The sequence below is a fragment of the Callorhinchus milii genome, unplaced genomic scaffold (genome assembly GCF_018977255.1).
Source record: "Callorhinchus milii isolate IMCB2004 unplaced genomic scaffold, IMCB_Cmil_1.0 Scaffold4, whole genome shotgun sequence".
Classification (NCBI taxonomy): Eukaryota; Metazoa; Chordata; class Chondrichthyes; order Chimaeriformes; family Callorhinchidae; genus Callorhinchus; species Callorhinchus milii.
Window position 1 is genome coordinate 43,827,011 of NW_024704745.1, and position 15,739 is coordinate 43,842,749.

General features: G+C 40.3%; 1 protein-coding gene across 1 annotated transcript in view; it reads right to left on the bottom strand.

The window, feature by feature from the left end:
* pola1 (polymerase (DNA directed), alpha 1) overlaps positions 1-15,739 on the bottom strand; it is a 189,965-nt gene that overhangs the window by 47,849 nt on the left and 126,377 nt on the right. The window contains exon 35 of the mRNA XM_042334402.1: positions 11,665-11,796. Coding sequence (XP_042190336.1) covers positions 11,665-11,796 — 132 coding nt within the window. The remainder of the gene's footprint in view (positions 1-11,664; positions 11,797-15,739) is intronic.

The window sequence follows — 15,739 nt, forward strand, 5'->3', positions numbered from 1 at the left end:
AACTGCATTCCACAGAGGTTTGAGTTAATCCGTTGATTGGTAGGCACAGCTGTCTGAAATGTGTTGCAGCTGATAAAAGGCTTTAAAATACCAAAATAAAATGCCCTCAATTTACGCAATATCATACTGATGAAAACAAGAAAAAAAAGTTCTAGAGAAACTTCAATCTACAACTAACTAGAGATAACCACTTGTATTCCATTCTACTTCACAGGGATATTTGAAGAGTTGGATTTAGTTTTTCACTACTTGGCAAGCAAGAGAGTACTACTGTAAAGTCTGTTTTCTCTTTCCCAGTTCTTGCTGAGTAGACGATTTACTTGAAGGGCTCTATATAAATCTAAGTTGTGACCTTAACAGATTTGTTCCACTTTTGTGTGAAGTGCTTTGAGACGTTTCAACATGATAGGGCGCACATCAACTGCAAGTAAAAATAATAATAATCCTTGCATTTGACACAGCCCCTTATCATGTTTTCGAGAAGTCTCAAAGCGCTTCACAGAATACACTGTGAAGTGAATGGACTGTATTTTGTGGGCGAAACGCAGCAGTCAATTGCGCACAGCAGAGTCCCACAAACAGTCATGGATTGAGTGAACAAATTATTATTTTTTTAAGGGATTATTACCCCCGGAAAAGTGATCTGCCATTCGACTAACAACAAAGTTCCTACTTACTACTAGGTAAACAGAAGCATGTGGAGTAAGGAAAGTTGCCCAATGTTTTGCCCTGCCTGGGAATAATAATAATAATCCTTGCATTTGATGTAGCGCTTTTCACGTCAGGAGGATGTCCCAAAGCGCTTCACAGAATGTACACATTTTCTGTATTTCTACTATATATTGAAGTGAACTTCGCCCACAAAGTATACAGTCAATTCACTTTACAATATATTCCGTGAAGCGCTTTGAGACATAATAATAATCCTTGTATTTGATATAGCACTTTTCACATCTCACAGACGTCTCAAAGGCTTCACAGAATATGTTGTAAAGTGAATTGACAGTATATTTGTGGGCGAACGCAGTAGCCAATTGGGCACTGCAATGTCCCACAAACAGTCATGAATTGAAAATGACCAATTTATTATTGNTTTGGTTTTGGAGGGATTATTATTAGGCGTGTGGAGTAAGGAAACTTGCCCAAGGATTCGCCTGTCTGGAATCAAACCCAGGTCCTCTCGCTTGCAAGGCGAGTGCTCTAACCACTGAGCTATCGGACTGCATGTGTTATTAAATAATATGACTTGGTGGTTCATCAAAAGGTTTGAGTTATCTCTAGCACGATCCAGATTAGAAGCGCTTCTGCACTCTGTGCTGTTTGCACATCATTGAAGGTTGCAGCCCCACACTATACAAATGCAAGTTGTTGATATTATTACAAACTTCACCACTTTTTAGTTCCATAACCTATCATTTGTATTTAATTCTGATGTGCAACCTGGCCGCTTTCACTTCACAGGGTCCATATTTATTTCTAACATGAAACAAAACATATTTTAGAAATATTTAAGTTTTGTAATGTATGTAGGTTGTACACATAACGTATGATAATCCATCTCAGGTTTACACATTAAACTGCAGCAATTAGTCTCCAAATCTTGAAATCCGATTCCCTCTCAAAATGAATCCGTGATTTATTGATCTTATCTTTTGTTTTTACCAGAGGCTGTAGTTAAAAAAGTGAAAAGATAATAAGCCTCTTTAAACTCTTATTTGATGCAACCCCCTGCTCTATTTCACACACATTCAACAGCCCATTAAATGTACAAATTCCACCCCCTTCTACTTAAGCTACACAACTTGACAGCCGATTTGTTTCTTTCCTGACCAGTACTTGTGACAGTGATTATACATCTCTATTCATTCAAAAGTTGTTGAAACTAGTACTAAGTCAGCTACAAACCCATTAGTGCAGAAGTTTAATTCCAAGTGCAGTTTTCTACAATAGATCAGCCTCATCCCCCTTCATAACAGTAAAAACATTCTGGGTTATTTACTCATAGAAAAAAATAGTACATATAGTGATTCAAATAATATATGCATATAAATGACATACACACACCTGGTAGAGAAGCATTAGATTTTCCAAGTGTATTTTAATCTCGGCACTAATAATAATAATCCTTGCATCATGATATAGCGCTTTTCACGTCTTCTAGACTCTCAAGGTACTTCACAGAATATGTTGTAAAGTGCATTCCCTATAGTTGTGGGCGAAACGCAGCAGCCAATTGTACACAGCAGTGTCCCACAAACAATCGTGGATTGAAGTGACCAATTTATTACTGTTTTCTTTTCTTGAAGGATTATGATCAGGCCTCTTTAAACTCTCTCTTCTGAACTCACTGAAAACTGTTCAGATCAAATCAGAGCATAATGTACATAATAGGAGTCATAAATCATAGAATTGTACAGCACAAGAAGAGGCCATTTGGCCCATCGAGTTTGTGCCGGCTCTTTGAATGGAGCAAATAATGTCAAATACCCATTCCCAATAGTAAATTGGTACAGTAAAACCAGATATCTGTTCTGTGAGGGCACAACCAAGTTCAAAATATCCTTCAAGAGCTCAGCTAACCAACCATCTTTGCTGTATTGCTAGACCTGTAGGCTTTATCAAAATATAACGGTTAGTCTTACCCCAAAAAAGCATCTACACTGCAGTGGTTTGCAAATCATATTAATCAGGGAAACCACAAAACCCAAAAATCAATTATTGGTTGTTGCACTGCAGGAGATCACTCCTGGCCAATAAGAAAGCAACAGAAAACGTTAACTTTCTACCACTGTCCACAAACATCCAATAAAACCCAAATGAGCTGAACTTGACATCTACCGATCCCAAATAGCCTCATGTATCTGAAAGCATGAAGTAAATAGTTACTAAAAGCAGCACCACAAGTGGCAAGTCCTTACCTAAACATCCCTCAATCAATGTTTTAATTATTCTATCCATTTCGTTATCCCATGCAATACAAAAAGACACCTATAAGAGTGTCTATTGCAGTGGTACAGAACAACGCACTCTTCAACCACCCTTCAGCAGACTTAAATGCATTTCTTTGAAGGTGAAAGTTTTTAATACATCTAGATGTTGAGTCCAATGTGATTTTTATTAAATATTTAAACTCTGCCATCGAACAATGCCAGCAGAATGTTTTCCTTGTAAGTGGGTCAATTGGGTTTCTTGTGTTTTTTTTAAATATGATTCTAGGATGGAAGAAGGATTCTGGTCATCAAAGTATTCTACTTTAATGATTTGTTCAGAGATCCATCTTTCACACAGAAGGCAAGCAAAGCGAAAACAATTTTTTGGTAATAAAAGCGACTAAATGGTTCACACAACAGGAATGAAATGGGATGGAGACCCAAACAGCTGTTGCTAGGTGATGAAGAATGCAACCCTGGCATTTCATAAGTTTATTCAGCTTTTCTCTCTACCACCCTCTCCAAACTTTTAACGGCTAATTTTAAGGCAGCTGGAAGAAAGCAGGCATCTAATACACTCTCAGCGCTTCAATAACATTTGAAAAGACTAATTATAGGCTGACTTCTCCATTTCGTTTTAGATGCAGCTACCTTCAATACCACTCCCACCACACCAGCTTGTGTGTGTGTGTGTGTGTGTGTGTGAGAGAGAGAGAGAGAGAGATAGTTGGGTAAAAGTGCAACACACATTCACTGTGCACACTGCTGAGAAGTTTTCACTCTGAACGACTCTGACAGGGGGAAGGGAGCAAGCAGCCCGCTTAAGTGCAGCTGCCTCTTACAAATCTATCAAATGGGTAAATTTGACAAAAAAACACCATTAGGGCCGACATGAAAGACTCAAGACAACATCCTTTCAGTTCTTTGTACTTCAGCAATCAACAGATGTACTTATTCACCCCTCCCCCCTCCAAGCAAACCTGATCAAGACCTCTTTTTGAATGGTAGAAAATAATTCCACTTTGTACATCTTCTAGTTAATCAAGACTTTCTATTCAGCAATTTGACCTTTTGTTCAAAACAGGATTATCAGTTTTTTTTCCCCCCAGTTACCAAGGGCGACTCGCATGGTGAACATAATTGCAATAATTTGCAAAACACCATGGCAACCTACATTACAACTAGGTAAATACTGGTCTTTTGTGCTACATTGTTATTTTCCGAGATGCTGAAGTCAAAGAACGAATGACAAATGAACACAAAATTTATATTTGCTTTGTCTAACAAGAGCAGAAAATTGATACTGAGAATAGGGGAAGCAGCCACAGCTGTAATTTCTAACTTGATTAATTAGAATGGTAACAGTCCCTAACAGGATATTCAACAAACAGCCCTGACTCGGTCTCTCCACCTAGCCCCCCTCCCATGAATTTTTTCATCGAGAACAAACATCCACATTTGTTCTTCAGCTTAATAGAAACTTTAATTGCAGAATACTGTATTCTCTCAGCACTTCATTTCAGTGAATGTTGAGCTGCTTTCTGGGGACGGCTGGGTAATAAAGTCACTTTACATCTACCTCTATTGGGCCACAGATCTGAATGCCTAATAACACTCTTTAGCACCAGCATCTGTTCAATGCCTGTAACAGTGGCTGACAGTTATCTGGACCACAGCTATTTTAGAGGTTGACTGGCTGGTAGAAAAGCAATGGTTGGGATAGTTTTTTTCATGACAAAATACAATAAAAAATTCTCTGATATGATTAAAGATCACATAAGGTTAAGAACTTTATGTCTGACCAAAGCACCAACAGTAAAGAGAATCCTGTGGTATTAATAATCATTGCATTTGATAGAGTCTTATCATGTCATTGATACATCTCAAAGCGCTTCACGGGATATACTGTAAAGTAATTAATATAAATGAATTAAATGAATCTAAGTATTGTCAGGTATTTAGCAAGAGCAAGAAGAATGCAATTCATGCAGAAACGAGCAAAGCATTCGATCTAAATGCTTTTGAAGATCGCATCACAGGCTAAAATGTAATGTTTCTTGTCAGACTCGATGTGTTAACACATATTTAAAGAGGCAATGAAATTTCCAGTCGATAACTACTGACTGACCCATCAGCACTGGGCTGATATCCTATGAGGTGGCACTGAAATGCCGACAACAGCAGCTCTGAAATCTCACACTGAACTCGGGGGTGTTAGAGAGCTGCATATCTGTGAACAGTTTTTAAGTTATTATTATCTGATAATTGCAGTGTTTGACAGATTCACAACGTATTGAATCTGTTAAGCAACACTACATTTTCACTCCAATTTTTTCTATCAAATCTATAGAAAAGTTCTGCACAGAAGGAGGCCATTCAATCTATTGTACTGTGCCACTGCTCCTCATTTTCCTAAATTCAGCTCTCTTCCCAAATCCCTGAATGTTTTCACCAACAGAGGAGGAGAAACCCTGTGTGCTTTAACCAGCTATGCAATTCATTCATTCATTCAGGCATCAACTTTCAATCTTCGTGTTGGATCCGCAGTAAAATCCAGACTTGGTCCTTTTCTATTCTTAATTCTTGCGATTTGAACCCTTGACCCAAGGATATCTGTGGGACAATGCTTGCACAAATCGGTTGCCATGTTCGCCTACAAAATACACAAGCACTACACGATAGTATAACCTGTGAAGTTCTTTGAGACATCCTGATGTGAAAGGTACTATATCAAAGACAAGGATTAGTATTATCTTACAATAACCGCGGCTTACTCTCGTGAGTTCAAAGTTCCAAAATGAGGCTTGAACCAACAACCTTCCGATTTAAAAGCACATGCGCTACCAACTAAGTCAGACTAACGGTAGCCATCCAACCACTGGCGTCCCAGTTTTCAGCTATTCTGCCTCCTGAAGCTCACTACGAAAATTACTTTGCCTTGCGCTTTCCTCTTTACCTTCAAAACCCTTTAAAAAAATCTGGCCTCGTCTTTGACCAATATCTTCACCCTCCACACTGCTCAAGGATAGCAACACTATTATAATACACTTCAACACATTACTGTACATAAGTGGCACAATTTAAATGCAAGAAATGGTTGTATGCCAAATGCATATATTATTTATTTTGTTGAGTGTTAAAAATGGGATAGACAACAACAACTTGCATTTATATACAATAAAATTTGTATAGCGCCTTTCACGTCGAGGGGACGTCCCAAGGCGCTGGACAGTCAGTGTTTTGGACTCGAGCTGGGGATCGGAATTGGGGAGGTTGGAGGGCAGGGGGGTAAGCAGGGTGATCGAAAGCATGGTCGAAGAGGAAGGTCTTGGGATGCAACCATAGATAGTGATACTGTCAGAGAGGTCAAGGAGGCAGAGGGAGCCCTGGTCGGAAATGGACAGAATGTCATTTGTTACTTGACCAGGGCTGTTTCTGTGCTGTGGGCAGCACGGAAACCTGTTTGGAGCGGCTTGTAAAGGGAGTGACAGGAGAGGAAGGAGCAAAACAACAACTCGTTCCAGGACCTTGGAGAGGAAAGGGAGGTTGGAGATGGGGCGGGAGTTTGAGAGCAGTGGTGGGTCCAGGGAGTTTTTTTTTTAAGGATAGGCGTGATGACGTTTTTAATGGGGCGGGAACAGTAGCAGTGGACAGAGAGAGATTTATGATGTCATATAGCGCCCTTCACGCGGCGTAGAATCCCGGAGATATAACCTCACATCACCTGCAAATATTAATTAAATAAATATTATGCAAGGAAAATGTTTCCTGAACTCGCACAAGTCATCTCGTTAGAAGTCGGACCCAAGTCCCATTCCTTTTCCTACTTCAAATCCTTTGCACTAGTCGGATTTTACAAGTCAGATAAACGGCTAAATGGTAACGAATACTTGGTCCCAAATAATGTAAATCCTAATGGAAATCATCTCCTAACTCGCATCATCACAACTGCATCTCCTGGCTGAATTGATGAAGTACTGCATGGATAGGATATGTATACATTTGAAACACTACAGGAAATTAGATCATGACCTGGGACAATAGAAAGGTACGGTCGCACCTTTCCCGCTACCATGGCCCTCGCCCGTTACAAACCCGCCATAAACGTAGTTTCTGGCCCGTGGGCCACTCACGCTGTTTACCTGACATCACTGTGGGCAGAGTAACTCCAGACATTCATGCGCAATGCAGCGCAAGTGGCAAATGGGTTTCACTCGGTGGCCCCACTGTTGTGATTGTCTGTTTGTGTATATGAGTATCTATGTCTCTTCTATATGTGTGTGTGTTTATGAGTGTCTCTATGTGAATGTGTGTTTCTCTGTCTGTGTATGTCTCTTTGTGTCTATGAGTGAGTGTACGTCTCTCTGTGTGTCTCTCTCTGTCTCTGAGAGTTTGTGTGTGTCTCTCTCTCTGGTGCTGGTCCTGAGAGGCAGGAGATGGTGAGCTCCTATAGCCTCACTGTTATCCCCACCCACAGTTATTGTTAAAGCAGCAATTAATATTTTTTTTGCAACAATTTAATATGCATTACTTCCTTGTTTAATTCTCAATAAAGTGATAAAATGTAGCAGTAAAATGTACCTCAATAGCACCAACCAAAACCCGCAATCCCCCACAAAATTTGGCAAAGGCCCCTGCAATTTGCCGCAAGGGGTGAAGCGCTCGCAATCTTTTTTGCAAATATGATACTTTTCTATTGGCCCAGGTCATGATGCGATTTTAATCGCAATTGTGAAATTTGAACTTTGATCTGACAAAAGTTACAAAAGTGTAAATGTTAATAGTTCTTTGTAAGAGTTCATGTTCTATTAAAACAGTTCCCTTTTGAAACTTGTGTGCTAGTACCATTTGTTGTACATGTTTTCTGCACAGGAGGACATGTGTTTGTTGTGGGGGTCTTGCTCACAAAATATACAGTAAATTCACTTTAGAGTATATTCTGTGAAGCGAGTTGAGACATCTTGAAGACGTGATAAGGCGCTATATCAAATGCAAGGATTACAATTAGTCGTATAAAATCCGACTAATGCATAACTCATACTTGGCACAAGTTGTATTAAATGTTATGGTCCTGACTGATACGACTTATGTGGGTTTACCTATATAATCATTTTTTATTTATACATACACAAAATATATTTGATTTGGCCTATGATGCATTGACTCGTGCACATAAAATAAACACTTTTAGTCTGCAAATTGATTTTGCTTCATACAGCACATTTCGGAAATCAACACTAACCATGAATTGTATTTTGCTTAGATTTTTTGCCCCAAACTACTGAACTTCCTACCTGCAAATCTATTTTAACAGAACCGCATTTCCTGGCTGCACTAGATACTCATCAATGAATGTGGCATTGTATTATCACTTGTCACAGAAAGTCTGATCCTTGCTGACAGCTTGAATAAACTTGAAACATTTAATGTTAACCATAATGGATTAATCAGGACAGTTGGAAGTCCAAATGGTCTGCTCAGACTCTCTCCAACTTCCTCCCACACTATGCATTAGCAGAAATTCTGAACAGAAGGCAAATCACAATCACTGCCTCCAAAGCATTTGACAAACTAGGGCAGACTAATCTGCAAATTAACTTTAGGAAACAATTCCAGGGAAAAAGACACCAAAAAATACTGGAATTAGATTAAAATAATATATTTTTTGGAGTTGATTGGATAAGGGATGTTGCACTTTTCACCTCTGCGGCACAAGTTTAAATCCATCGCATTCAGATGGCCAAAGCTCTGCTTTCTTCCCCCTTCTATAATAGTAATAATAATCCTTGCATTTGATATATCACTTTTCACGTCTTCTCGACAGAATAGACTGTAAAGTGAATTGACTGTATATTTGTGGACGAAACACGGCAGTCAATTGCGCACAACAGTGTCCCACAAACAGTCATGGATTGAAAATGACCAATTTATTATTGTTTTTTATTTTAGAGGGATTATTATTAGAACGTTTCGCCCACAAAATATAAAGTCAATTCGCACTGCAGTATATTCTGTGAAGTGCTTTGAGACATCTCGAAGATGTGATAAGGCGCTATATCAGATGCAAGGATTATTATTAGATCGAGTAAGAAGCTTGTGGTTTCAAGCTCCAAGTTGGAGCGTTGAGCTCACTGTCTAGTGTTGACATTCCAGTACAGTCCTGAGAGTGCACTGCATTTTTGGAGGTGCTGTCATTTGGATGAGGACCCCCAAAGCTACTTAAACTCACTTTAATAATAAGCAATACATGTATTTGAAATGCATTAAAATCACATTTGCTCAGTATCTTTTCCTTGCTCAATTCCTTTTAATCAATTTTATCTTGGATTTCTTTTTAAAATCTTAAAATAGGAGAGGTTCAGCACCGCTTTGTCTTTAATTGCTGCGGTGAAAGAAATGTTTTCATCTAGGATAATGCACGACATTTAAACCCGTGCCTTCGGCCACTACGTCCTGAATGGAACTCCCTCCTTCAATCCCTTCGTCTTGCCCCCGCTTTCCCCATTTTCAGGTTGTACCTGAAGACCTTCCTCTTCGACCGTGCCTGTGGTCACCTTCCCCCTCTCCCTGGCACACTATCCGGCACCGTCATTGTTAAGCATCATACAGTCATTCATATCAAACAAACCAATGCCTCAGCAAGCACACAACATTGAATCTAGGTTAACACTCCAGCATTGGGAGGGAGTATTGCACATTAGATTGCTGCCCTTCAGATGAGATGCTAAATCAGAGTCCACACTATTTTGGTGATTCATGAAGGCATTGAAGGTCCAATGGATAAGGCTGTGTAAAAAAAATGCTAGCCTTGCGCTCTCTCCCCTCTTTCAAGTCCGCCTGAAAACTTTCCTTTTCAACCGTGCTTACAGCCACCTCCCCCTTCCCCCCAGCTCGGAGTCAGTCTCCGCCACTGTTAAGCGCTCCGAGACACTACCGTGCATGGAGGGCGCTAGACAAGTGCAAGTTTTTGTTGTTGCCACAATTTTCTTGAGGAAACTGCAACTTTTAACACACACAGCAATGTTTTATAGTTGCCACAACCTTTAATGATTACAAGTGAGTACGAGTTCCCATTTGATCATCCACCTGCCCATCAACCTACCTCATGCTCCCAATGGACCACCTAGTTGGCCATGAACCCAAGCTTGTGCTCTCTTTGGACAATCCATCTGCAGGTACCTGGGATTGCGGGGCTGTTGATGAACAGGTAGATGGCCCAATGGGAGCCCGTACTCACTGCAGGTACTTGAACTGACTGCACCAAAACCACAACTTTTACAAATGTTTGGACCAGAAAAATCACAATTTTCTTACAACCTCTACTGTGGATCTATCTGAAAGAGCAAGAAAGCTTCCTGGCCAATATTTATCCCTCAGTCAATTCATATGAATTGGATTAAGTGGTTAATGATCACACTGTTAGCTTGTGGAAGTTGCCTTGTTCTGCTTCATTGATTCTGCATCCCTCAGTGAACTGAATTCAAGTCCTCTTCCCCGTGTTCAAATCCCTCCAAAGTCTCACCCCACCCATGACCAGCTCCATCCTGCAGTCAACTCCACCTCACCACTCCCTCCCCACTTTTAAAGCCTGCCTCAAAACCTTTCTTTGACTACTCTTTTGGTCACATTTATTCCCCTCCCACTTTCCTCACCCCACCGCCCCACCCTGGGCTTCCAAACAGCCCTATGAACCGCTTTGAGACAGCCCTCCAATGTGAAAGGTATTGTACAAATGTAATTTTTTGTTGTAGATAATGCCAGACACTACATTTGAAAGTACCTCAGTGTGTGAAACAATGAGATGTTTTGATATAAGGGACTATACCAAATGGAAGCAATATTATTTATAATAGTGCCTTTTAAGCAAACTGTTCCCCATTAACAGAGTGCCCATAACAGAATACTTCTGTACTTTTTTTTAAAACCACACTCTACCACAGACTCTCTGATGGCAATGGACAACCATCCAGTAGCTGTGCACCTATACTGGTTTAAGCGCTCCAAGATGCTACTCCGTGTAAAAGGCACTATATAAATGCAAGCTGTTATACGTCTGTGTACAAATGGTTCTTTCTGAAAAGACCTTGAGACATCAATAAAGAAAAAATTTCTATCAAAAATTGAGTCTCTATACTTACTTTCTTTTGTAATCACTGCACAGAATTTATAATTACCTTGATTGTAAGTGCAATAGATATTTATTTTGAAACATCCATTTTAAAAAGCACAAGCCCTCCGCAGAGCATCTACCGCAGTGCCCAGTTGAAGGATGAATTGAATCAGTGGGTTATCTTTCAGATTAACTAGGGCATTTAGTAAGAAAAATTTCATGAAAGTGTAATTCTCAGCTTTCATGAATCCACCCAGCAGGCCACCTGAAATTTTCCTGCTTCATAAAACATCCCCTTATTCATTTCTTGGTTTAAATACGCTAAGGTTTCTCCTGTACAAGATTAGCAGTACCTACTCCTTTAACAGGCAGTGCGAGGCATTGGTTTTAAAGTAATTTCTGCCACCTGGCATATTTCCACACAGCAGACGTTCTGTGAAATAAAAACGTCAAATGATGGCAAACGTACTCCCTCAGTGAACAGTAGAATTTAAAAAGTTCATTCAGAAATACAACTTAACTATCTGCAGCATTGTTGAACTCCTTTAAGATCAAGAAAGCCAGAATTTTTTATGAGCGAATGACCCAGACTGTTCCTTTTTATGGCCACCTGTAGGTACTTACACTGTAGTATCTTTTGATATGTCGCCTGATATCCACAGTTAGCTTGTTGCGCATCTGCACCACACAGGTCACTGGTGACGCATCGCAGTCAACGTTACTGCAGTGAAGCAAGCTGGGTTGAAGTTGCAGCCCCTGATATGAAATAGACAGAGAAAATATGAACAATTAGTGATGAGAGCAAAGAATTGAAAGCAAAACAAACTTTCCTTTTTAAGTCTACAAAATAGATCATTTCCCCCCTTGCTCTCCTCCAGTCTAAGGTGAAGGAAATCATCCAATGAATCCCTCTCTCTCTGAACAGTTGCCATCTGCAAGTTCTCAACATCCATGCAATTAACTCTATCTTGTTTACAGCTCTAATGAAGCAAAAGTCAAGGATTTTTCTAAGTAATATTGCTTAGTGCCAAGCTCTGCTCCTGACTTTCTTTAAGCAATGGGTTTGTTTTGACTCAAAAAATCCAAAACATCTGTTGCTCCATGAGATCAACTTCAAATAATTACTTTTAATTTAGATAAGGACTCCTTTGCTTTGAGATCCAATGTCTACAAAGATGGTCGGTTTTGTAATTTACTGAACATTAAAACCCTGAAAAAAAAATCACTGAAGATGATTAAATATTTTGTACGATTTTAAGTTTAGATCCAAGGTCACAGACAAATAGTTGGCAGTAATGTTCGACAAGGGAACATCTTTACGTACTTTATGAGGAAGGAGGACAACATTCAAGATAATCTCAAGAACAGATTTTTTTTATTAGAGGGAGGAAAAGTGTTCATATCAATACTGAACAAACAAAGTGTCTGTTCAGGTAGAAGTTAAAGGGCCTACAAAAAAGTGAAGGGAGTTTGTCCCAAAATCTTGGCCAACAATCCCCCAATTAAATTTGGTCATTCATTTCATGGCTTTTTGTGGAACACTGCTGTAAATTGGTGTTTTCCTACAAATACGCAAGACTTAACAGTAAATCCTGTAAAGAGTATTGACACAGGATAAGATGTGATAAGAGGCTATAGCAAATGCAAGGATTATTATTATAATTAAAAAGATAGACATTTGGAAAGTAAGGGTATTGAGGAGAAAGCATAGGGAATAGTATGAAACAATCCATCATATCTAATACACTGGCTAAATAAACAACCTTCTCTTGTTCTTAACCTCTTGTGTTGAGATAAAACTCTTCCCCTCCCTTTTTACATACTTTTATTTGCAAAAAAAACCCTTCCAAAAATAATGCTATCTTTAATGATTTAATCACAACAGACTAAGTTCACAGTACATGAATATTAGTAAGGACCATCAAAGTTTTTTTAAACCAACAAAAAACCCTTTTATTAAACCCTTTTATTAAAACTATTTCTTCTCATAAATTCAATTTTTATAACTCAAATTCACAATTTTTTGTTGGTCTACATTATGCGCATTCGTACCCCAACACTTATTTCACTGTGATGCTGGTTCCATGAATACACATACACAAAACGACACGGACATGGATTACTCGGTTTCGATAATGTACGTGCATTCTGAAACCCATCTGGTTGCTCTACTGGTTACGGGAATTTGCACTCAATGTGATGTGTTGGCAGCTTCACCCACTCTGGGAATCCACTCACTATATTCCCGGAATTAGCATAGCAGCCAGGTGGGGTTTGGGATGTGTATTCATTGCTGGAATCAGTATTCCTGGAATTGAAGTGAGGTTGGTTTCAGAATGCGCATGCTATACATTTATTCCCAAATAAATTAAAATTTTCAATGAATTTATCATTTTGGTATGTTAACAACTACAATAAATTACATTTGTATACCGCCTTTCACGTCAGGAGGATGTACCGAAGCGCTAAATTCCCCATTACCTCCTGCTGTATTTTATTCTGTTTGATTGAAAATAACTCTGGGCCCCTTCAATTTAAAAAAAACAGCCCTTAAATATTGGCAAAAAATCACCAAAAACAGAGGGGAAATTAGGGTTGAGCAAGGAAGAATCCCTCTTGCTCCCTTTACCTCACCTCTGTGGAGGAGCAGCACAATTTGCCTGCCGCAGTATAAATGCTGTGGGTGTGATCCACATTGGGCTCACTCTCCTGAGATTTGCTGCAAGCTCTCAGGCCGTTCGATAGACCACACACATTCAATGCCAGTTTTTAAAAACCTTATTAAAAGATCCAATTGCAAAGAACTCCAAAATCAACTGTTTGCTGTTTTACAGTCTCAAATTGAGTGCAATATATAAATCTGGCTGGCAGCACCACACCGCTATATAGCTGGGAACTAAATGGTTTCACTCCCGGGAGCACAAACAGTGTAAAATGCTTGGTCAGCATTCACATAAATAGTTAAGGATGTGCAATCAGTTTCAGCACCCAGGTTTGTAAAAATAAACTGCTGGAATGGTGGGTTTATAGCATCTACAAAGAGAGACAGCATGCTTCCTGCACAATGTAATGACACAGGTGAGTCTATAGTTTATAGTGCAAGATACATATACTGAATGGTTGTTATACTGAATCCTGAACACAGGTTTCACTGAAAGAAAGTGTGACCTATGACTCATTTATAGTCTTTTATTTAAAAAGAAGATATTGTCAAAAAATACAATAAGATCACTTTGAAAAGAGCAGATTACTCTCTGGACCAGCTTTTATGAATCTGGCAGACTAGTACATTTCCGGTTGCCTGGCAACCTGTCCCAGCACTTGGCATTCTAACTTGGTAAGTAATTTGGATGCAGTAAGTAGTTAGTTATACGATCTGCCTCAATATTTGCTGAGCTCTGCTTTAAACTGGAAAAAGTTGCTCTCGGTCACGGTCTAAAAACTGTTTGGTAATCCCTGGCCTGGTGGAAGCACTTTGAGATGTCAGTGGGGTGCACGGCACTTTCACTGAGGAATCCTCATGCAAGGGAATTATTCTGAAGGGTCTATTTATAAAACTAACAAGTACGTCCTATTCCAGTAACAGTACCTTAAATTAAAGTGCTGGTTTTATGAGCCTGAAAGTAAAGATCAGATCAAGATTAGAAAAAGTTTTCTTCGCACAAAGAGTTGGAGAAATGTGGGATGCACTGCCCCAGGAGGTCACAGAGGTAGAACCAAGGGAGATGCTTAAATAGGAGATAACAACATTACTTCCCAAGTAATTTTCTAAGAGGGTATGTGGGGAAACAAAAAAAAGGGGACATGGAATTAAAAGGTTGGTTAAAATCTTTTAATTGATAAGACAAGGCCTGATGGACGGATCCTATTCTGCGGACCCACTTCCCCCATCCACCTCTCACGCCTCATCCATCCTCTCCTCCAACTGTGAGGAGATGCTGGATTTCCTCAAGACCAAAATCGAGATCTGTTCAGCTGCCTCTGCCTTTCCACGCCCTCCCCATCTCTCCCTCACACTCCAGCCACTAACCATCCCTCCCTCCACACTTTCAAGCCTGTCTTCCCCTCCTCTCTCACCACCACTATAACTCGAATGAAGCCCACCACCTGCTCCTTTGACCCCATCCCTACCCCCTTCTTACCTCCCAGCTACACCTCGTCGGCCCTTTACTCTCAGACCTCGTCAATCTCTCCCTGTCCACTGGCACCGTTCCCACCTCCCTAAATGCAGCAGTCATCACTCCTATTCTAAAAAAAAACGTTCCCTGCTCATTTACTAATGCCCCATCTCCAACCTCCCTTTCCTAGGTCTTTGAAAGAATTGTTGCTTCCCAGCTTCACTCCTTCCTCTCCTGCCACTCCCTTTACGTGCCCCTCCAATCAGGTTTCCATGCTGCCCACAGCACGGAAACAGCCCTGGTCAAGGTGACAAACGACATTCTGTCCATCTGTGGACAGAAAACAGGGGCTCCCCCTGTTTTCTTATCCTCCTCGACCTCTCTGCCGTCTTTGACACTGTGGACCACTCTATCCTCCTCCACTGCCTCTCTGCTCACCTCAACATCAGCTCAGTAGGCTCCGGCCTGCTTCACGTCCCCCACCTCACCCGCCCCACCATTGGCAGGCGAGCCTTCAGCCACTCTGCAACCCTCTGCCACTCCATCCCGCAGTCTCTCCGCCTCGCCCCCTCCCTTGCCTC